General features: G+C 58.1%; 3 protein-coding genes across 15 annotated transcripts; 2 read left to right on the top strand and 1 right to left on the bottom strand.

Annotated features, from left to right (window-relative positions):
• Positions 1-1070: 1070 nt before the first annotated feature.
• On the bottom strand, positions 1071-3497 carry TMEM205 (transmembrane protein 205). Of its 5 annotated transcripts, none has more exons than XM_058727982.1 (4): positions 3382-3497; positions 2715-2823; positions 2442-2605; positions 1071-1436 (listed from the first exon to the last, which is right to left on the bottom strand). In XM_058727982.1, the coding sequence occupies exons 2-4, from the start codon at positions 2812-2814 to the stop codon at positions 1131-1133; spliced, it is 570 nt and encodes a 189-aa protein (XP_058583965.1). In that variant the 5' UTR covers positions 2815-2823; positions 3382-3497; the 3' UTR covers positions 1071-1130. The 5 variants fall into 5 exon arrangements, with proteins under 5 accessions (XP_058583965.1, XP_058583966.1, XP_058583967.1 ...); XM_058727983.1 differs by having other exon boundaries at positions 3302-3416; XM_058727984.1 differs by lacking the exon at positions 3382-3497 and adding an exon at positions 3288-3379.
• Positions 3498-3524: 27 nt separating this feature from the next.
• CCDC159 (coiled-coil domain containing 159) lies at positions 3525-9975 on the top strand. 6 transcript variants are annotated; one of them, XM_058727974.1, is made up of 13 exons: positions 3525-3793; positions 5236-5323; positions 5435-5658; positions 6628-6658; positions 6963-7051; positions 7143-7224; positions 7429-7624; positions 8253-8338; positions 8431-8507; positions 8854-8975; positions 9203-9285; positions 9642-9755; positions 9909-9975. In XM_058727974.1, the coding sequence occupies exons 1-13, from the start codon at positions 3707-3709 to the stop codon at positions 9911-9913; spliced, it is 1284 nt and encodes a 427-aa protein (XP_058583957.1). In that variant the 5' UTR covers positions 3525-3706; the 3' UTR covers positions 9914-9975. The 6 variants fall into 6 exon arrangements, with proteins under 6 accessions (XP_058583957.1, XP_058583958.1, XP_058583956.1 ...); XM_058727975.1 differs by having other exon boundaries at positions 6625-6658; positions 8271-8338; XM_058727973.1 differs by having other exon boundaries at positions 6625-6658.
• Positions 9976-10089: 114 nt separating this feature from the next.
• Positions 10090-18621, top strand: PLPPR2 (phospholipid phosphatase related 2). Of its 4 annotated transcripts, none has more exons than XM_058727969.1 (10): positions 10090-10674; positions 11847-11967; positions 12748-12827; positions 13495-13683; positions 13803-13938; positions 14774-15045; positions 15955-16131; positions 16698-16820; positions 17121-17172; positions 17306-18621. In XM_058727969.1, exons 1-10 carry the CDS (start codon positions 10453-10455, stop codon positions 17647-17649), a joined length of 1716 nt encoding a protein of 571 aa, XP_058583952.1. In that variant the 5' UTR covers positions 10090-10452; the 3' UTR covers positions 17650-18621. The 4 variants fall into 4 exon arrangements, with proteins under 4 accessions (XP_058583952.1, XP_058583954.1, XP_058583953.1 ...); XM_058727971.1 differs by having other exon boundaries at positions 16698-16804; positions 17306-17457; XM_058727970.1 differs by having other exon boundaries at positions 10559-10674; positions 13499-13683.
• Positions 18622-20767: the final 2146 nt, after the last annotated feature.

Below are 20767 nucleotides of genomic sequence, written 5' to 3'. Positions count from 1 at the left end.
CGTGAGGCGGCGGGGAGGGGGTAGCAGAGGCTGGAAGCGGCCCTAGGCTTGGAGCAGTCTAGAGCCCTCCCGTCACCAATAAACTTCTCATTTTTCCTGACTATATGTAGAGCGCCTACTACGTGCACAGAAGGGAAGAGCGTGGATTCTGGAGTCGGGTTCGAATCCCCGCTCCGTCAATGTCTAGTTCTGTTCCACTTTGGACGTGTTCCTTAACCCCGCGGGCCTGGTTCCCCAACCGTCCAGGGGTCCATAACAAGAGTCCCTACCGCACAGCGCTGCGTGAAGGCTCTGATCGGAGACAGTGTTTGTAAAGTGCAAAGCCTGACCCTAAAGCCGGCTAGTCCCTGCGAAATACACTTCCGGGCCCTTAGAATTAAAACCTTTTACAGATAAGGAAATGGAAGTTCAGAGCCGGGCAGTCCCTTGCGGGACACACTTGGCATCCAGGCCCAGCTGAGGCCCCAGAGTTTTTCTTCAAGCCATGAGAGGATCTGCAGGCTTTGCTGGGATCCATACCCCAGTAACTGCACCTGAAGCCACTTCTCTGGGTCCCCTGTTGCTTCTAGGAACAGTAGTAGCTCCCTCTCAGGGCTGTCACGAGTGGGTCGGGCATGCACGATTCAGGAAGGGCCGCGTGGGATCAGTGACAAGCAGTCCCCAAATCTCCATGGCACTCAACATCCAAAGCGTGCTTCTCACTCACCCTGGTCATTGTGGTGAAGGGGAAAATGTGGCTAACCGTGCACGGGCTCCCACGCCCGTGACTCTTCACATTTCCGTGGCTTTGGCAAGTCCTGTGGCCGTCCCCGATGTCAGGGGGGTGGGAAATACGATTGTTCCCTAGGGATCAGAACCAGCCATTGTTACAATAAGACACGGTTTGTGCAACGGTCGGCGCCGTGTCCGGCACACGGAGGAGCCCAGTCAATGGGCCCTGTTATGGGAAGAGCTTGGGGGCTGTGATGGTAACATCCCGAATCATCAGGCCACGTGAAGGAGGCAGCGAGGCTCTACCCTGGCCCCCCCCTCTGCCAGCTTTCCGGTTGGGAGAAAAATGACAGCAGCCGTTTCCAAAGAAGTGTTTATTGACACCGGGGCCCTCAGCAGGGCCAGAGAGGCAGCGGGTGCTACAGGCTACTGAGGCCCAGGGCGAGGCCCGCCAGACACAGCCCGTTGCTCAGGACGCAGCCCAGGTTGCACATGGAGGACAGGCCGTGGTAGCGGAAAAAGATCTGACGGAGGACACCGTACTTGGGGTCCTGTCCCCGCAGCTGGCGGTAGGGGTCGGGGCCCTGGTGGCTGCCGGGCACCTCCCCGCCCAGGCCCCGCTCCTTCTCCACCGCGTGCAGGGCCCACATGGCAGCCGTGGTGCGGGGCTCTAGCCAGCGGGCGTTGATGGTGGACAGCGTGAGGCTCAGGAACAGCAGAAAGAGCTGGCGGGTGGTGGAAGGGCAAGGTGAGTCATGCGCAGGAGGCAGGAGGGGTCCCCCTGCGTCCTTAGAAGCCCAGAGCGGGGTGGGAGACAGCATTAGGTCAAAGTGAAGGCCTCCCTCTCCTTCCCCGAACCCAGTCTAGAGGCCCCAAACAGAGCTCTGGCTCTCAAACCCTTGAGGCCAGCAGCTCCTAAGGAAAGGCTCTATCACTGTCTCCTCTGTTCCTCCCAACACCTTCTGAGCCTCTCTTCCTCTGATACCCAGACTGGAAGTTTCCACAACACAGCCTTGTCTCCTCCCTTCCTGTTCCCCCAAACTGGGGGCATCTCAGGGCAGAACCTCTCTTTCCCAAACAGAGACAGAACACCATAACCCTCCCCCCCCCCAAAGAGAGACTAAGACGGGGTCCATCTCCTCTGTGAACCCCGCCCAGACTCCAGAAGCCGAGACTGGGCCCACAGGGAGCGAAGAGAAAGTCCTGTAAGTTCTAGTCACAGATAGTCCTACCCTGTCTCAGTGGGATTATTCTGGAAACCTTTGTCAGGCCTCACCTGCCTACAGCTGCGGAACATAATGGGGGGCAGGGGGAGGGCAGGATAGAGAAATATGAGATGCAGAGACGGTTCCCTGCCTGGTGGCTGGGAAAAAGTGTGGATGGGAGTGGGGAACTGTAAATTCCCAGTAGGGCTGGTTTTTAAACAATGAGCTGGGGTCACTGCCCCAACCCAGCTGAGTCACCACAACTTGGCCACAGGCCTAGCCAGGGAAAAGAGAGGGAGCAGCAGCCAGCAGAGAGACGCTGGGGGATAGACAGGGCTACTAGTGATGGTTGTGCAGGCTGTGCACTGCTCAAGGGTATCCAGAGCCCAGCTTTGTACCCACCAGGAAGGTGCAGTGGCTTGTTTTTTGTTTTTGTTTTTAGTTCTCACAAAGGTATAGCCATAGGTGCTCAGTGGGGTCTTGGGAACGAGTCTCCAGAGGGCAGTGGAGCCCAAGCCCGCATACCTGGCTGGCTTCCCAGAATGTGAGCTGAGCCCAGGCATGTTGTGGAGCCAAGATGCAGAGGCTGATGAAGGCACAGCCCATGGAGATGTGAAAGTAGAAAGGGAAGAGTTTGCTCTGCACGAGGCCGAAGGTATGTCGGGGCAGGCTCCGGAAAAGCAGGAAGCCTGTGGGGTACAAGGGACCACACTCCTGTTAGGACGGTTCCAGGTCCCCCCCCCCCAAATTCCTGTCTCCACCCCGGGCACCCATGATGTCCAGGTGGAGGGTGCCTACCTGAGACGAAGGTCACCCACATTTGCATGCCCCAGGCCCCTGACAAGACCAGTAGATGGACCATCTTAATCAGGCTTCCTGGATTCCCACTTTCCTCCATCCTGCAGGCCTGGGAAAGAGGCACAGGTGGCTCAGAATTTTACCTTTGCCCCATGGCCTTCAGCCTGTGAGCCTGCTCAAGGCCAGGGTCACCGCCAACCCAGCAGAGATCAAGGGATACCAGCCCGGGGAATGGGTGTGGGGAGGACCCAGAACAGTCCTGTGACAACCTCCAACCCCATCTCTCCAAATGTCAGCCTTCAAGATCTCAGGCTCTCTGGACCCCAGCATCCACGCCGCCTCGGAAAGCTGAAATTTTCAGTTAGGCCCAAGAGTACAAATTCACAGCCCTGGGTATTCAGAGGTCTTCCTAGTGATTCCCCCCAATCAGCTCAGGGACCTAATTCTGACAGTAAAGACCCCTGCTCTCATCTCAGGATCCCGGATATCACTACGAAGATCCCCATAGCACCCCCGGAGATCCCGTCGAATCCTGGGAAACTTCAAATCTCATCCCGAGGACACCGACCCTACCACTGCACCCAGACCTCAACCCGCAGCACCCAGGAGTCCGAGAACAGAGGCACCCAGGCCGTATCTCGTAGGGCAGGTGGCCTGGGCTTGCTACCTCACTCCCGCGCTCCTAGGTGGCCCGCAGACCGCGTCAGCCACCTCTCAAGAATTCATCCCGCCTCCCAGCGAAGTCCGAAGCCAATTGGATCTTAGATCTGCCGCCCCCCGCACCACCCTCTTAGATATTGACTAATCGATTAGCGGAAACCAGCCTGGAATCCCGCCCCGTCGACTAGATTTTATCCAATTACACCGCGGCTCCTAAGATCGGCGGAAGCAGGAAGGCGCCAATGAGGCCTTCGGCTGCATCGGAGGGGGCGGAGCTAAAATGTCAGCCACACCCCTCTCTGTGACTCTACCTTTAGGCTTTGCGCGTTTTAATGCGATGGTGTCCCCACGGGATCAAATTTCAGCGTCACAGCTGGGGACTGGCTTTGCGGTCCCTGAGGGGAGAGCATGAGCAGGTGGTATGTGGTAGGTGGGGGTGGAAGGGGGTAGGGAGCCAGGAGGGCGCAGGATTCTCGGTCCGGAGGGCGGGGCTCAGGCTAATGACCCCGCCCCCTTCCCCCAAGAATTCTCCCGGAGACAGCAGGAGAAACAGATGATGTGGGAGGGGTAGGAGGAAGGTTATGGGGAAGGGAGGGGGACTCGACTGGGGACCTGCCCGCAGTTGGGGCTCAGAAATGCATCTTTCCTTTTTCCCTTCAAGCCTCCCAGGGGTCCTATGGTTTCCCAGGTTCTCAGCGTGACGTGGGAGGACAGTTGCCCACTACTGTATGTCAGGCACTGGCATAGATTAATTTCCTTAATCACAATAACCCAGCAAGGTGGATAGTATGACATCCCATTTTTATAGCTGGGGACGCCGAGGCATGGAGAGAGGTTCAATAACTCTCCAACATCACACAGCCAGGAAGGGGCAGAGCTAGGATTCGAACCCAGGCCACCCAGCTGGAGAGTCTCCTCGCTTAATCATCATGCTCTGCTGCCTCTGGAAGTGCGGGCCTCCCGAGACAGTGATTCTTGAAGGGGTAGCCTAGAACATTTCAGGCAGAAGAAAAGCTCCTATATCGCAAAATGGGTATAAAGACCCAGTGAGTGCTTATGGTGGTGCCCAGCACTCAGTGCGGTGCTCAGAAAATATGAGCTTAAAAAAAAAAAAAAAAAGACTAAGGAAGATTTTACAAAGCAAATGCTGAGTAGAGTTGTGAAGGGCATAGAGGAGTCTTTTAGGAGGACTGGGCCAGAGGAAGGGCACCAGCCAGCCCAGCAAGGGCAGAAGGAAAAGCCCTAGAGTGTGGGCTTTTTGGCTGAATGTGGCTCAGGACAGAATGCCTTTCACCTGCGAGTTTTTCCAGGCAGATCTGCCCCAGGTCTCCATCTGTACCAGCCCTGACAACACTGGAATGTTGAACAGGGGGCATGAATGTGAGACCGAGAGTTGTGTTTTTAAACTGCCCTGCTTGGCTTTCAGCGCCTTGCTTGAGCTGCCCTGCTAACCTCCCGCTTCCTCTTGGACCCCACCTTAGCCATCCTGAATTTACCAGCACAGAGCACGCGGTTCCACACCTCCATGCTTTTGGAACACGCTCTTCCCTGCCGGGAATGCCCTTCCTTTAGTGCCCAATGCCAAGATCCTTTTTTGCTTTTAGGCTCTTCCGAGGCCTCACTTTCTCCTGTGTGGGGGGGTCTTCTGGATCCTTCTCACTACCCAGCCAATGCCTGGGGCTGGGATCATCTTTCATCCAGCTTCTGCTCCTGCCATAACTGGGAGGCCTTGGGTTCAGGGCTGAGGCCTCTCTGGGGTATTAGGGAAGGTCTGGGGGTGTCAGGACATGGGGGCTGGTCTCAGGGCAGCCGCCTGTCCCCCCCTTGTTGAAGCGACCCTCTCCTGGCTGGCCTACCCCAGGACCCTGACTACTCTCTGCCCTGCTCCTCATCTCCCTTGCCCTCCAACGTGTGTATGCCTGCTAACAGGAAGTGTGACAAGTACTGGGGTTTGTTGAGGCACTTCCCTAGGGCTGGGGAGCTGGGAGGGGCTGGAGGGCTCTGGGTTGGCCCCAGAAAGCCCTCACCCCCTCATTCTCCCACCCCCACCCTCTGTTCAGACTCTTCCTCAGACAAGACCTTGGACTATACAATTCACTGGTCCAGGACCCCAGAGCCAGAGATCTTGGGGCCAGCTGCTTCTGAGAACACAGTGCGGAGTATAGACTGGAGGCCTGGGAGGGACTCAGGGCCTCAGTTGTGTGGGTCTCCTCTCATCCAGACCCCAGACTCACAGGAGCAGTGTAATGACCAGGTCCTGAAGAGGCATCACAGCGTCGCTAAGGTCACCCCCACCCGGGGAAACCCCTCCTGGCCACACCACAGTCTACTGCTCCGGGACTTAGGGAGGGAGCCATGGGGGAGGGGGAGGGGTCCTCCTCAAGATGTGTGTCTTCAGCACCCAGAACAGCACCCGGTGCTCAGCCGGCCCACACTAAAAATGTCTTTTTTTTTTTTTTTTTATGTTTATTTATTTCTGAGACAGAGAAAGACAGAGGATGAGTGGGGGAGGGGCAGAGAGAGCGGGAGACAATCCGAAGCAGGCTCCAGGCTCTGAGCTGTCAGCACAGAGCCCGACACGGGGCTCGAACTCACAGACCGCGAGATCATGACCCGAGCCAAAGTCTGACCCTCAACCGACTGAGCCACCCAGGCGCCCCAAAAATGTCTTAAATGAGTGAAGGGATGAATGGAAGGGACGCACGATTGTTTCTTTGTGGGGTCTTGTCTGTGATTGTGTCTATGGTGGTGGTTGTGGTCATGCGTCTGAGATGGAGGCGGGTGGATGCCCTGGGTTTTACCACCTGGCGGGCATGGCTGTGTCCGAGCTTGTGTGGCTGTAGCTGTGTTTCAATGATCGTGCGTGGTTGTGCTTCGGGGCTGCTGGAGCTCCCCACAGGCATGGCCTATGTCATCTGCCCCTAAGGAGGAGGGCCGTTGCCTGAGCCCAAGCCAGGGACGGGGCTCTGCAGGCGTGTGCTGTCATACAGGGGCAGCCCCCGGGCGTGCGCAAGTAGGGGACAAGCCACACAAGTATACCTCTGACCGTGTGGGGGCCGGTCGGGGGGTGGGGGTGGGGTGGGCGGTGGTGCGCACAGGTGCATAGAGGCAGCTTTGCCTGCACGCAGGGTCCGGGACACCCAGCACTCAGCAGACCCAATTCACGCCCAGCCCCACACACAATGGGTTGGGGTGAGCAAGGAGAAACACAGAGATGAATTTCTACTGCCCTCATGTCCCTGTCTCCTAGAAGCCCTTGGAGGCCAGCTCTCCCAAAGTCAAAGGTGAGAAACCTCCCTCCCAACACGACCGTGTGTGGAAGATCTGCCAGTTCCTACCTCCACCCTCTGCCCTGGCCTGGGAGGAGCCACGCCATCGCTGCCCACTTATCCCTGCCCCAGCATCGGCTGGAGTTTTGCCCCTGACCTTGTCCCGCACGCCTGGCTCTCTACCTCAGCCTCCACAGACCCTAGCTCTTTACTTTGCCCCTGCCCCTCGCTCTCCCCTGAGTTTCTGCTGACCCCTGACCCCACCTTGCCCCCGCCCCCACCCCTCCTGGCCTTGGCTGACTCTCATCTCTGCTCATAGTTAAGTCCACCATGATGATTCCCGACTCCCAGAAGCACCTGCGATGCGAGCTGGAGTCACTCAAGAGCCAGCTACAGGCCCAGACCAAGGTGTGAGCCACCTCTGCCCCGCCCTCAGCAACCTCTGGCCCTGTTCTCCCGCTCCCTGCCCCTGTCCCCAAGCCCTACCTCTTCCTCGCAGGCTTTCGAGTTCCTAAACCACTCCGTGACCATGTTGGAGAAGGAGAGCTGCCTGCAGCAAATCAAGATCCAACAGCTTGAAGGTGAGGACTGGCCAAGGGTCAAAGTCAGGCTGGGGGCTGGTCCTGTTGAGGTCAGCTGGGTTAGCCCAAGGTGAAAGAAGTTGGGCGAGTCTAGGGTCAGGGTCAGGGTCAGGGTCAGGGTCTGGCCAGGGATAGGGCAGGCTGGGTTCAAAGCTGGGCGCAGGCGTGGATGGGGCTCAGTCAAGATCCCGGTCTCATCTGCAGAGGTGCTGAGCCCCATGAGCCGCCAGGCAGAGAAGGAGCGACACAAGTGGGGCGCGGAGCAGGGACGGCAGGAGCCGTATGGGGCCCTGGCTCAAGGCCTGCAAGGGCTACAGAGGACCCTGCGTGACAGTGAGGAGGTAGAGAGGGCCCGCACCACTCGCTGTCTGCAGCTGCTGGCCCAGGAGATCCGGGACAGGTGGGCATCGTCAGGAGGGCAGGTGGGAGATGGCTGTGGGGGGGAGGCTCAGGGAGAAGGAACCGAAGGTGGGATGAGGCGGGTGGGAGAGGCCTGAGTAAGGGGGACTAGGACTCTGGAAGGCTTGGAGAACAGACGAGGGGACGAGGAGGCAGTGAAGCAATGAGGGGGGGGAGGGGTGTGTGGGAAGCTGGAGGCCAGAAGGCAGGGAAGACAGGAAGCTGGAGATGGGATGGGGAGAGAGAGCAGGGGATCGGGAAACTGGAGGTGACCTGGGAAACCGGAGGGAGGAGAGGCTGAGGGTATGGGAGTAGAGTATGGGAGGCCAGAGGGGCAGAAGGCGGGAGACGGAGGCCAGGCAGCAAGAGGCTGAGGCAACCGGAGGCCGGAGGTCAGGAGGCGAGGACGAGGGGGAAGGATTGGAGGTGGTGGGGGAGTAGCCGTAGGAGGGGCAAAGTGGGCTGGCAGGTTGTGGGAAGGGGCAGACCCTGGGGGGGGGGGGTGGGAGGGGGGTGGTTGACCAGATGGGAACATGGGAGCTGGAGGCTTGAGGAGTCAGGCCGGCAAACGGGAGGGCAGAAGGCCAGGAAATAGGAGGCCGAAGGCTGAGCAGGGACTGTGGGTCTAGGCTGCACTGTCCCCTCAGCAAGAAGTTCCTGTGGGAGGAGCTGGAACTGGTGCGGGAGGAGGTGACCTTCATCTATCAGAAGCTCCGTGAGTGCCCGGAGCCCGGAGCCCACAGCCGGGGCGGGGGGGGGGGGGTCCTTCTGCAGCTCTGGCCCCCCTGAGTCCCCTCCCCCCTACAGAGGCTCAGGAGGACGAGATCACGGAGAACCTGATGAACATCCAGAAGGTGCAGAAGACACAAGTGAAGTGCCGCAAGGTGAGCGGAGAGGACGGGACCCTGTGGGAGTTGGGGGCAGGGGGAATCTCTGTCGGCCTCCTCCATAGGACTGGGGCTGGAAGGTCTGGGTTCAAATCTCAGCTCTGCCACTTACTGCTCTGTGACTGTGGTCAAACCACTCATCTCTCTGGGCCTCAGTGTCCCCATCCATATAATGGGCATAACAGTCCATCCCTACCTGAAGGAGTAGCTGCGTGAACCGACTGTTAAACACTTTGAGGGCAGCCTGACGTGTAATACACAGTGAGCGTTTTTCACCATGGTCGTTGTTAGTATTATTGTACTAACTAACATCCCCCGCCCCCCACCCCCACCTCGGCCCCAGGTCCTGACCAAGATGAAGCAGCAGGGGCATGAGACCTCCGACTGGCCGGAGACTGAGGAGATGCCACCAGGAGGCAGTGGCTCCTGGAGGGATGACCTCCAAAAGGAGCTGAGTGACATATGGTGACGCCCTGCTCCCACCTAACCTCTGACTCCTGACCCTCACCGCCCCCCCTGCCCTCCCACCGGTCAGATCAAGCAGCGACCACCAGAACCCGGAACCCACCTGAGTCCAGATGTCCCTCTCCTCCCAGGACTCACCTCTACCCGTGTCCCCACCATGGCCCTCCTGCCCCAGCCCTGAGCAGCCTGGAGTCCGCCAGGGCCCCCACCTCCCCATCTCCCTGCAGGTCCGCCGTGCACTTGCTGCAGAACTCCTTTGATGGCTTCACCATGTCCGCAGGGGGCTCCCCCAGGGACTGGAACCTCAGGGGTGAGGGGGGATGAGATGCCCTCTGGGGCGGGGGGGGGCAGGTGTGGGGGGTTCCTTCTCCAGTTACACACATAGAGGTCACGTTCAGAGGCCGTGTTCAGGGGCTACATCTGTTGGCTCTTGTTCTAGGGTCGTATTAAGGATTTCCATCCAGGGGTCACTCAGGGTCACTGGGATCTTTTTAAAAGATCAGTGGGGTAAAATTCAGGGGTCACTGAGGTCATACTTTGGTATCGCGTTGGGTCACATTCAAGTGGCATAATCAAGGGCCACTGGCCCCTGATCATGATGCCACTCAAGGGTCACATTCAGGGCTCGTGGGTAAAAGGCCAGAATTGCACCTGCCCCTCCTGCAGGCTACAAGGGGCACCGATGCCTGAGCCCTCTGTTCCCCTCCTGGGACTCGGACTCGGACTCAGACCAGAACCCTTCCCAGCCACCGTTCAACAAGAGCCACTCCTTCCCACCTGGTGCGGATCCCCCCTTGCCTCACCCCACCCTTCCCCTCTTGGCCCCCCCTGGAATGGACCCTCCCAGCTCCCATCCGGGGCATCGGCTCCCTGACCTCCAGCCCTGAGGTCCTCTGGGCTAAGCCGGGCCCTGACCCTACTCTCTCTCCACAGCCTGAGCAGCCGGGACTTGTCTCCCTGAAGACCCCTCCAGAGAGAAAATAAACTAGCCAAGACCCTCTTCCACCTGTGGACTTGCTCCTGCTGCTTCCTATGCCTGAGAATGATCCTCCCCTCCACCCCGGCCGCTTCCCCACCCTAGTTTACTTCCCAGGGTTGGGGGCGGTGTGGAGACCCCAGAGGCTGTTCAGGATATGTAGGCTTAGGGTCAGGGGACAGAGTGAGGCCAGATTTAGTATATAACAAAGTCAGGGGTCAGTCTGTCCAGATAAGAGTGTCCAGACAGGCTCGTTATACTAGCCACCAGAGTTCCTTTCGGGGGGGCCCAGGCCATCCAGCCTGCTGCCTGTAATGTCCCAAAGGGGAAACTGAGGCACCGGGAGAGGGTCGAGGCCCAGGGTCACCCTCTCACACCCTGCCCTCCTCTTCCCCTCAGCGCCCCCACTACCTAGTTCTCCCTCCACCTGCAGCCTTCATTCCCTCCCGAATTTGTTCTAACGCTCTTGGTCCCCAAGAGCAACGGTGGCCCCGCCCGACCATGCTGATAAGACGCCTCGAGTCCCCGCCTCACAGGGTTATGCAAATGAGGCTCCCGGAGGCCCCGCCCCTCGCCCCTTCGCTGAGTCTGCGCGGCTCGGCGGGGCCGACGGAGTCTCCCATCTCCGCGTCCGCCCGCCGGGCCTGCCGTCCGTCTGTTCGTCCTGCTGCCCGGGTGACTTCTAAGCGGAGCGGGGGCTCAGGCGGTGACAGCCTCGACCCGGTGAGGGAGAGGGGCTTGGGGCGCCCCCTGCTCCCCCCCCGCCCCCCTCTCGCGGGCTTCCGATCCTCGGTCTGTCTGTCTGGCCAAGGTTCAGTTCCTGCGGGTCGGGTCCCCTGTGGGTCCAGCCCAGGGAGGGGGAGGGGAGGCAGTGAGCTGGGGCTCGCGGACCGGGTTCGGGGAGGGGAGCGTGGAGAGGGGACCCCAGACCCGAGAAGCCAAGCGGCGGTGGTGAGGGTGACTGTGATTGTGTGGTTGTCATTATGTATCAGTGTGTGGTTGTGTAACTGCAATTGTGTGGCTTTGGCGATGCCTGTGTGGCGCGCGTGTGACTGTCTCTTGGGGCTGTCGTTGTGTGGCTGTCGTCACGGGGTATCACTCTGAGGGTGTGTGTGGCTGTGTGGTTGTGTGCACATGACTGCCATTGTGTGTCCCTCCCGATGGTGTGGGGGGGGCCCATTTCTATGTTTCAGTGTGGCGGTGATCACGCGCCTCTCTTGTGTGGCTCGGCGTGCAAATCCGTGTCACGGTCCATATATGTGCCCTTGTGTAGCCGTGTGGCTGAGCTGGTGGATGACATCGTCTCCTATGAGTGTCCGTGTGGATGAGAGATCGTTAATGTGCGTGGCTGTCATTGAGTGCCTGGCAATTGGGGGCGTGACGCTGTGCCCGGCTGATGACCCCCACGTGTGTGGTGACTCTTTCGGATGTCGCTCCGAAGTGTGCTGCGAGTATGTCCCTGACGATGGGGGGCGGGGGTGAGCGCTTGTGTGGGGCTGTATGCGGGGCTGCGAAATGTGTGAAGGGCCTCCTCTTGTGTCCCTGAGTCTGTGTGTGTGTGTGGGGGGGGGGGGATTGTTTGATCTGTGTGGGTGTCTGTAACAGGCCGTGTGCACACTGTGCCGTGTGTGTGAGTGTACCGTTGTGTGCGAGTGGGTGTTGGGCACCTGTCTGAATGAGCAGGCCCGTCTTGTTCACCACGAGCCAAGTGCCTAACACCCGGCAGGCCCTGGATCCCTGTTTGGGGGATGGACAAACGCCGTGCCGTGTGTGTGGTGTTGGCCACGGAGGCGGTGGCCGAGCACGTGTGGTTGTGTCTCTGGAAGGGTGAGGGGCCGTGGCCAGGTGCGCATCTGAGATATCTGGTGACCCTTACCCCACATGTCACACTGCAGAGCAAGCTGCGTGGATGGGGCACTGGACCCAGAGTGCCTACCCTCACCTTCCTGGGCCTCAGTTTCCACCTCTGTGCAATGGGGTTGACCATCCCTGTCCTGCTGGCCGCCAGGAGCGGCTGTGAGTCTGTGGGTGTGGCGGAGGCCTGTGGGAAGCCATAGGGCCTTTTCACAGGTGAGGTCAGCCTGGGAGAATGGGTCGAGCAGGTGTGGCTGTGTTGGCCCCTCCGTGCTGGGGACTGAGGTTACATATCGGGGAGAGGGGGCCTGTTGGGAGAAGAGAGCCCCCTCATGATCCAGAGAAGCAGACAGGCTGGGAAGAGGGGGAGAGGGAGAGGCAGCTGGGAGAGAAGGAGGGCCTGGCCATCAGCCCAAACCAGTTAGGCACAGCCCATGGGGACAGGAGAGAGAGGCTCCTATGGGCCATGGGGGAAGGCGTTTAGAGGAGGAGCCTGGTAGGGGTGGGGGCCACGGAGCATGGGGGTCCCTTATAAAGCACACGGAGAAAGAGGATGGGGTCCCCTAAAAACCAGTGGGGGCCTAGATCCCTTCTAAATGGATCCTTCTCTGTGGGGGAGGGGTCCCATTAAGCGGAAGAAGCCTCTTCCAGAGGCCGAGGGGAGGTGACCTACAGGGTAAGGAGGAAGGCCCTCCTGAAAGGCATGGGGTCTGAATCTCCTCTGTGGGCTGTCGGGGGAGACCACTGGAGAACCTCTGGGATCCCTGGCAGAGGCTGACCGCTGGTTGGGTCAGGGGAGGCCGGAGCCTCCGATGGGCAGCGTCCTGGATGTCCAGAGTCCGGGCCAGGAGGCTCAGTGGGTGGAGCCGGGACTCCTTCGTTGTAGTGTTGGGGCCTAAGGGGCCCCGCCCTGGCCGCCCCATTCCCTCCCCACCTCCGCAGGCCCGGCCTTCACCATGGCAGGAGGGAGACCTCAGCTGAAGAGGAGTTTCTCCATCATTCCCTGCTTTGTCTTCGTGGAGGTGAGGAACCCGGGAACTCTCTGCCTGCACCTGCGTGCCCCCCTGACTCGCTCCCAGACCCTCAGCGGGGAGGAGGTGCGTTCAGGAGCCACACTCCCAGAGTTCGAATCCCGCTCTGTCCGTCCTTCCCGCAGAACCCTGGGTACCTCGCATACCCTGCTCTCGAGCCTCGGTTTCCTTGTCTGTCAAATAGGCACATAGAGTCCCTTTCTCCTAGCGTGGTTATGAAGGTAAAATGTATTATAAGTCACGGATGAGGGTTAGTATGACACCCCCAGCAAGGATTGTGCTATTATCTTCTTCCCTGTTGGTCTGTCCTCCCCCCACCGACTGACCCTTCTCTCTGGTCTGAGCCCTGGCCCAGTCCTCACTCTCGCTCTCCCTAATCTCATCTCCTCTTTCCTTCCCATTCTATGAGTCCCTTCTCTTTCTCTTCTCCCTTCCCCTCCCCTCCTCTCCCACCTCTCCCATCTTCTGTTTCCATTTTTTGTGTCTGCCAGTCCCTGACCATTCTCCACCTCTCTCTCGCTCTCTCTCACCCTTTTATCTCTCTCAGTCTTGATCTCTCTGTCTCTCTCCCCCCCCATCTCTGTCTCTCACCACGGCCCCAGCTTGGACCTGACCCTGTCTCTTCTCTCTCTATCTCTCCGCCATGACTGGGTGGCAGTCAGTGCTTCTGGGCATCGTGGTCCTGCTCGCTTACCGCCTGGAGTTCACGGACACCTTCCCCGTGCACACCCAGGGGTTCTTCTGCTATGACAGTACCTATGCGAAGCCTTACCCGGGGCCTGAGGCTGCCAGCCGAGTCCCTCCTGCTCTCATCTATGCCCTAGTCACTGCTGGGCCCACCCTCACGGTGAGACTGGGGGTAGCCTTGGGCAGGCCCAGGCAGCGGGAGGGCGAGGTGGAGGTGTTGGGGTGGGGGGAGGGTTGGATTTGAAGGCCGGGAAGACCCTGCCTTGATCTTGCCCACAGATTCTGCTGGGGGAGCTGGCGCGTGCCTTTTTCCCCGCGCCACCCTCCGCCGTCCCCATCATCGGGGAGAGCACCATCGTGTCAGGGGCCTGCTGCCGCTTCAGCCCCCCACTGCGGAGGCTGGTCCGCTTCCTGGGTGAGTGACATGGCCGGCCGGTCAGCTGTGCAAAGGAAACATGGGCCAGATTCAGCCATAATAAGAAGTTTATAGGGCAGAGGGCCTTGAACTCTCATGACGGTGACTTCCTGGAGCAAAAGGGGACTTGGGGTGAGGCCAGGCATGATGGAGGTTCTAGGGACATGGGTGGGGCCTAAGCCAACCATGATGGCAACCGGGAGGGCTCCCAGATTGCTACAGGGAGAATCTCAAGGCCAAAAAGGGGGACACAGGCCCAGCCCAAATACCATCCCACCTTCCACCGCACCCTGAACAGGACGGTGAGATCCCACTGTGCTTTAAGTGCGATCCCAGCCACAAGTGGCGGAGAAATGTAGGGGAGGGGCAGAGCTCATCCCAAACGGTGGCGTCTGTGACAGAAGGCTACAGATACAGCTCTGGCTAATTGTTCGTCTGGGGAAAAAGTGATCGACTCAGTGAGTCCAGGACAGGTGCAGAAAGGCCCAGAAATGCCAGCAGGATCGTCCTAGGAGGTTCCAGGCATAGGCCCAATCCTGATGTAATGCTGTTGAGGGGTCCTGGGCCTGGATATATGGGGGTCCCAGGGGCGGACCCCCTCCTGATATGGCAGCAATCCAAGAGAGAGGCAAGATGCTCAGAGTGCCATCAAGGGAAGAGGACCTTGGCCCAGCTGTAATGTGATATGGCTTTAGAGGGATTCTCAGCTGTGCTTTAATGACGGTCGCAGCAACAAGGAGACAGGACGCCCAGATGAGCCGTAGGGGCTCGCAGGAGGCGGGCCCCTGGCATCTCAGGGGCCCAGCATGAACCCTGTCTCCCACCCCACCCCCAGGGGTCTACTCCTTCGGCCTCTTCACCACAACCATCTTCGCCAACGCTGGGCAGGTGGTGACCGGAAACCCCACACCGCACTTCCTGTCCGTGTGTCGCCCCAACTACACGGCCCTGGGCTGCCCACCGCCTTCGCCCGACAGGCCGGGGCCCGACCGCTTCGTCACCGACCAGGGTGCCTGTGCCGGCAGCCCCAGCCTGGTGGCCGCTGCGCGCCGTGCCTTCCCCTGCAAGGATGCTGCCCTTTGCGCCTACGCGGTCACCTACACGGCGGTGAGCCCCAAAATAGGGGCACAAAAGTGGGGGGGGGGCGGCCAGTGGGCAGGAGGCCACCCTGGGCTGGAGCCTCTGATTCCTTCCCAGGGTAAGGTCATGCCCCGGTGCTGTGACACGGTCCCTAGGGTGGCCCCACCCCTCTGGATGGCCGGTCCCAGAGTCTGAGTTTATTGCTGTGTTCGTGACTGCCCCTTTTGGGTCTGGCCACGCTGCCTGACCCAGGAATGCTGTACTCAAAGGAGGCTGTTGGCTCTGCCCTGCGGGACCAAAATGCTGTTCCTGGAACACTGGACTCCGTTTCCGGGGGCCTAGCCATGTCCCCATGATGCTACAGGTGCTAGATACTGGCTGGGAGACTGGACAGAGGTGCTTTCCACTTGGTCCCCTGGAGCCTTTTTGTCCTTGCCCTTTGTTGATGTGGCCATGTCCCTGACTTGACCCACTGGGACTTCGTTTGTCCCCTGCTTTTCCCTGGTTCGCACCTCCTGTTGCTTTGACTCCTTTTTCTGGTGTTCATGGCTAGCTTCTATTCTTGTCAGTGGTCCGGGGCTTTGGGGATTCCACCTCCTGGAGTTCTTGCACCTGCCCCCTGAGCCTTGACTACACCCTTTGGGCCTGAAGCTTTGTGTTAACCTAGCAAGCGTCTTCCCCTGTCTCTGGTCCTGGGGAGACCTGGGCCCCAGACTCTGTCCTCTGCTCTTTGGTGTCCTGGCCACTCCCCCATCCCTGCAAGGGCCCACTGGGAGTTCACGACTCCGTTCCCGAACTCCTGTTCCCTGGAGCCCCTGGCCGCAGCCTCTTGCCCCAACACCGGTCCTAGAGATTCTGGCCACGCCCCCAGCCCGGAATGCCGTATCCGGGTTCGGCAAACTGCACTGTGTCCCCTGACTGGTTCGGCTCCCGCAGATGTACGTGACGCTTGTGTTCCGAGTGAAGGGCTCCCGCCTGGTCAAACCCTCGCTCTGCCTGGCCCTGCTGTGCCCCGCCTTCCTGGTGGGCGTGGTCCGCGTGGCCGAGTACCGCAACCACTGGTCTGACGTGCTGGCCGGCTTCCTGACAGGCGCTGCCATCGCAACCTTCCTGGTGAGCCATCCATCCCGATACGGGAGACCCTCTGTCAGCTCTGACCCAAGAAGCAGGACCACATGATAGTGAAGGGTGTGGCCTCTGTGTGACCTTGGGCAAGTCCCTTACCCTCACCCTGCCTAGATGTTCTTCTCATCTGTGAAATGGGATAACAGGACGAGGGTAAGTAGAGTGAGGTCCTCGCTATGAATGCAGAATTTAAGGGGGCACCAAAACACTCGGTAATCAAGAAAGATAATGTCTTAATGAAATATTTTTAAAAATCACAATTAGTGCAAAAACGCATAATGTCCCAAGCATCGAAAACTTAAAGACAGGATCAGATCCTGCCCTTGCACGACTTAGCTTTATTTGTCTCTCCCTAGTCGTGGCCCTGTAAATAATAATAGTACCTACCTCTTAGTAAAGTAGAAAGAACAGGGCCTGGCACATAAATGTGCTGCTAAAATGTTAACTGAGGTTAACTGAGCCTCAGTTTCCCGATCTGAAAACTGGGGATGGTATTTACACAATGCCTACAGTATTGGCTTCAGGCTTCGAATGCACCTCTCCCTCTGCCCCAGGTCACCTGCGTTGTACACAACTTCCAGAGCCGGCGGCCCTCTGGCCGAAGGTTCTCCCCCTGGGAAGACCTGGGCCAAGCCCCCACCATGGACAGCCCCCTCGAAAAGTTAAGTGTGGCCCAGGTAAGGGGGGCCGGGGTCTGCTCCCGGCTGGAGAGGGTGGTGGGTGGAGGGGGACCAAGGAGGCAAGGAATTCGGGCAAGAGGTGGGGGTCTCTGGGCCACAGGGAGGTAAAGGGATTGCTCGTCTTTGTGGACCTAGGTCCTGGGGGACAGTCACACAAAATAGAAGAATGTGTCATGGTTAATCTGGAAAACTCTAGTTGTCTTTTCCATTGGGCTCTCTGCCCAAAGAGCCCCTCATGGCTGTGGCCGGCGGGGCCCAGGGGGCCGCTAGCCCCTTCCCTCTACCTCTTTGTCTCAGGAACCCGAGGCCTGCAGGCCGCATTCGACACCGGCACGGCTCACCCCATCCAGTGAGTGTCGAGGGGGTGGGGGGATAACCGGGGGGACTGCCAGGTCCCAGTCACTGCCACAGAGGTCTCGCCTATGCTCTCGTGGCCCCCTCCCAAGCTTTCTGATCCCCTGACCTCTGACCCTGACCCCCAGAGTCGCAGAACTGTGCCCGCCGTGGCCACCTGATCCCCAGCTGCGTGTCCTCCAGGGCTCCAGCCATGTGTTCGTCGCCCCGTGTGCCCCGCCCTCGATTGAGGTCTGAGCCGACGCCCCTGCCTCTGCCCCTGCCCCTGCCAGCACCAACCCCCAGCCAGGGCCCCTCACCCTCCTCCCCTGGGCCTGGGGGGCCGGGTGGGGGTGGTGGACGTGGTCGGAAGCTGCTTCTGCCCACACCCCTGCTTCGGGACCTGTACACCCTTAGTGGACTCTATCCCTCCCCCTTCCACCGGGACAACTTCAGCCCTTACCTGTTTGCCAGCCGTGACCACCTGTTGTGAAGGCCCCACCACCCACCCAGAATCTTCCAGGTCCCCATTCCTTCCCCGCCACACGTGAGTGTGCGTGTGCCATGTGAGTGCCAAAGCCCCCTGTGCACAAACCAGCCAGGCCTAGATGTTAGAGGCTGGCTGGAAGGACATTTGGGGGGCCCCTGCCTCTCTTGCCCTCTGGAACATCCAAGTGGGCATCACTGGGAGGTGGGCCCTTGCCCCCAGGATGGCTCTTTTAGGGCCCAAACCTGACCCCATTGGCCATTGCTGAGCCAATGGGAGTCCCCAGTTCTAAAACTTCTACTCAAAAGGAGTTTACTCCAGCCAATGGAGCCTCCCCTCACGTCTTAGAATCCTCAGGCAAGAGGGTAACTCCAGTTTGTGTTCAGTGTCTGAACAACCAATAGGAGTCCTTGGTTTTCAGAACTTCTAGGATGGGTGGGTATGATTCCAGTCAATGGGGGACCGCCAATGTCTAAGCATGTGCAGAGGAGAGGAGGGAGATGGGGTCATCCTGTGTCATTGGGTCCTCTCTCAGAATCAGAGAGTCCAGCTGGAGAACGGGGGGCAGGCTCCCCCGTGGCAGGGTTCTTGGAGCACCCCTTCCTCTCTCAGCCCCTCCCCCATGTGCAACCTCTCACTCAGTCCCTCCTAACTCCCAACTTACGCAGGGCTTGCCCCAGTTCAGAGGTTTTGGGGTTCAGGGTGCTGTCTCTCCCCTTGTCTGTGCCCAGGTCACCTCAAACCCCTCTGTTATTAGGGCTGTGGGAGGGACTTTTTTTGCCTTGGAGTCTGTCCCTGTTCTTTACACTGCCCCCCACCCCGGGCTCCAGCCTCATGCAGATGTGCCATCATGGGGGGGCATGGGTGGAGCAGAGAGGGCTCCCCTGCCCCAGGCAGCCAAAGGCAGTGGGCAGAGGAGATACTGCCCCCCTTTCCTGCCCCCACCTTATCTTTAATAAAGACCTGTTTGTAACAGAAGTTTGGCCACCTGCCTTCCTCCTCCCCCAGGTGTTGGGGTGTGGAAGACTTTAATTGTGGGTCTGTAGGTGAGGTTGGGCGAGGGTTTATTGTCACAGTGTATCTGAGAGTGATATGGAAAAGCAGTGTGGGGCCATTGAGCCAGCGGCTTGGGTTTAAATCCTGGCTCAGCATTTCCTGGTAGCGTGACTTCAAGAAAGTTAATTAGCCTCTCCGTTCTCTTGTTTCTTCATCTGTCAAACGCAGACAGTGCCACATGTAAGGCACACAAACACATGGTGAGCAGCCTCACACGACCACCTCCTCCAGGCAGTTGGCTTGTTTTTGACTATGGTCAGGTGCAGAGGACCTGGGGAATAGGGTGAGGGCACTAGGACCCCCATGCCAAAACCTGGGTTCATGGATGAGAGCAAGGGTTCTGACTGTGAGGTTGTGCTGAGACCCAACCCTTGAGGACCCAGTGGAAACCAGGAGGGTAGGAGGGGCATGGAGGCACAGACCTCCCCACAACCCACTGCAGGTCTGAGGGGCTTCAGACAGGCCATTCGGGCCATGGAGTTATTCTGGAGCCAGGAAAGGGTTATCTGCTTCCCTTCCCCCCTTATTTCATTCATTCATTCATTCACTCACTCATTCACTCATTCATTCAACAAACACTATGGATCAGCTACTGTGTGCCAGTTTCTGTGTAGTTAGGCACAGGGGTTGTAGCAGTGAACAGAAGAGACACAAATTTCTGCCATCAGGAAGCTAATATTCTAATATGTGAGAGACAGACAACAAGATAAATACACTAGACACAGAGTCACAACTCCAAATTTCAAAAATGTCTGAAAACCAAACTTCTTTCATAGCTCATTTGTGGCAAAGCCTGACCTTTACTGACATAAAGTTATTATAGCTTTTATTTACTGAACTTTATGTGAATATTCTTTTTTAAATTAAGTTTATTTATTTATTTTTAAGAGAGAGGGAGAGAGAGAATCCCAAGAAGGCTCCATGCTATCAGTGCAGAACCCGATGCGGGGCTTGAACCCATGGACTGTGAGATCATGATCTGAGCCAAAATCGAGAACTGGGGGCTTAATCAATTGAATCACCCAGGTGCCTTTTGATTTGAATATTCTCATGTTTCATTGCAGATAAATTGTTTGATTTGGAGATGTTATCCCAGGCCCCACTAGGATGTTATGCAATACATAGTATTTATACCACAGTACCTTTCAAAAAAGATCTGAAGAATTCTGAATTCCAAATTCTAGGATCAACGATTTAGGTCAGGGTTTGGGATCTCTGATACATTAGATATTGACAAGCGATAGGAGAAAATTCAAGCTAGAGAGGACAATGGACACCTTTGGGATGGGAACAGAGCTTGCAATTTAAAGAGGCATAAAGGGGAGCCTGAGTGGCTGAGTTGGATAAGCATCTGACTCTTGACCTCAGCTCAGGTCTTGATCTCAGGGTCATGAGTTGAACGTTTTTTTTTTTTTTATTTTTTTTATTTTTTATTTTTGGGACAGAGAGAGACAGAGCATGAACGGGGGAGGGGCAGAGAGAGAGGGAGACACAGAATCAGAAACAGGCTCCAGGCTCCGAGCCATCAGCCCAGAGCCCGACGCGGGGCTCGAACTCACGGACCGCGAGATCATGACCTGGCTGAAGTCGGATGCTTAACCGACTGCGCCACCCAGGCGCCCCTCAGGGTCATGAGTTCAGGTCCCGTGTTGGTCTCTGCACTGAGCATGAAGACTACTTAAAAAATAAATAAATAAAATACAGATAGGTGGGTAGATATAAAGAGTTCAGGCCCTGAGTTGGGCTCTATGCTGGGAGTGAAGCCTGCTTATAAACAAACAAAAGCATGAGGAGGGAGGGAGAGAGCCATATAAATAGGCAGGGGGGAAGGAAAGTTTGAGACAGAGGGAACAGCAAGCAGCAAAGTTCTGAGGTGGAAACCAACCCCCTGTGTTCAGGGACCAGTGAGGAGGCCTGTACAGCTGGAGGTGAACGAGGCAGGGGGCAGATGGGAGAGGAGGTGGGGTAGGTGGCAGGGCTGATTGCGGGCCATGGGGAATTACATGGGGGCATGAGAGGGCTTAAGACAGAGGAGAGAGAGAATCACGGAGCCCTCTTCTTCACCAAA

This window comes from Neofelis nebulosa, chromosome 4 (assembly GCF_028018385.1).
Source record: "Neofelis nebulosa isolate mNeoNeb1 chromosome 4, mNeoNeb1.pri, whole genome shotgun sequence".
Classification (NCBI taxonomy): Eukaryota; Metazoa; Chordata; class Mammalia; order Carnivora; family Felidae; genus Neofelis; species Neofelis nebulosa.
This window is presented reverse-complemented; position numbering and strand designations above follow the sequence as displayed.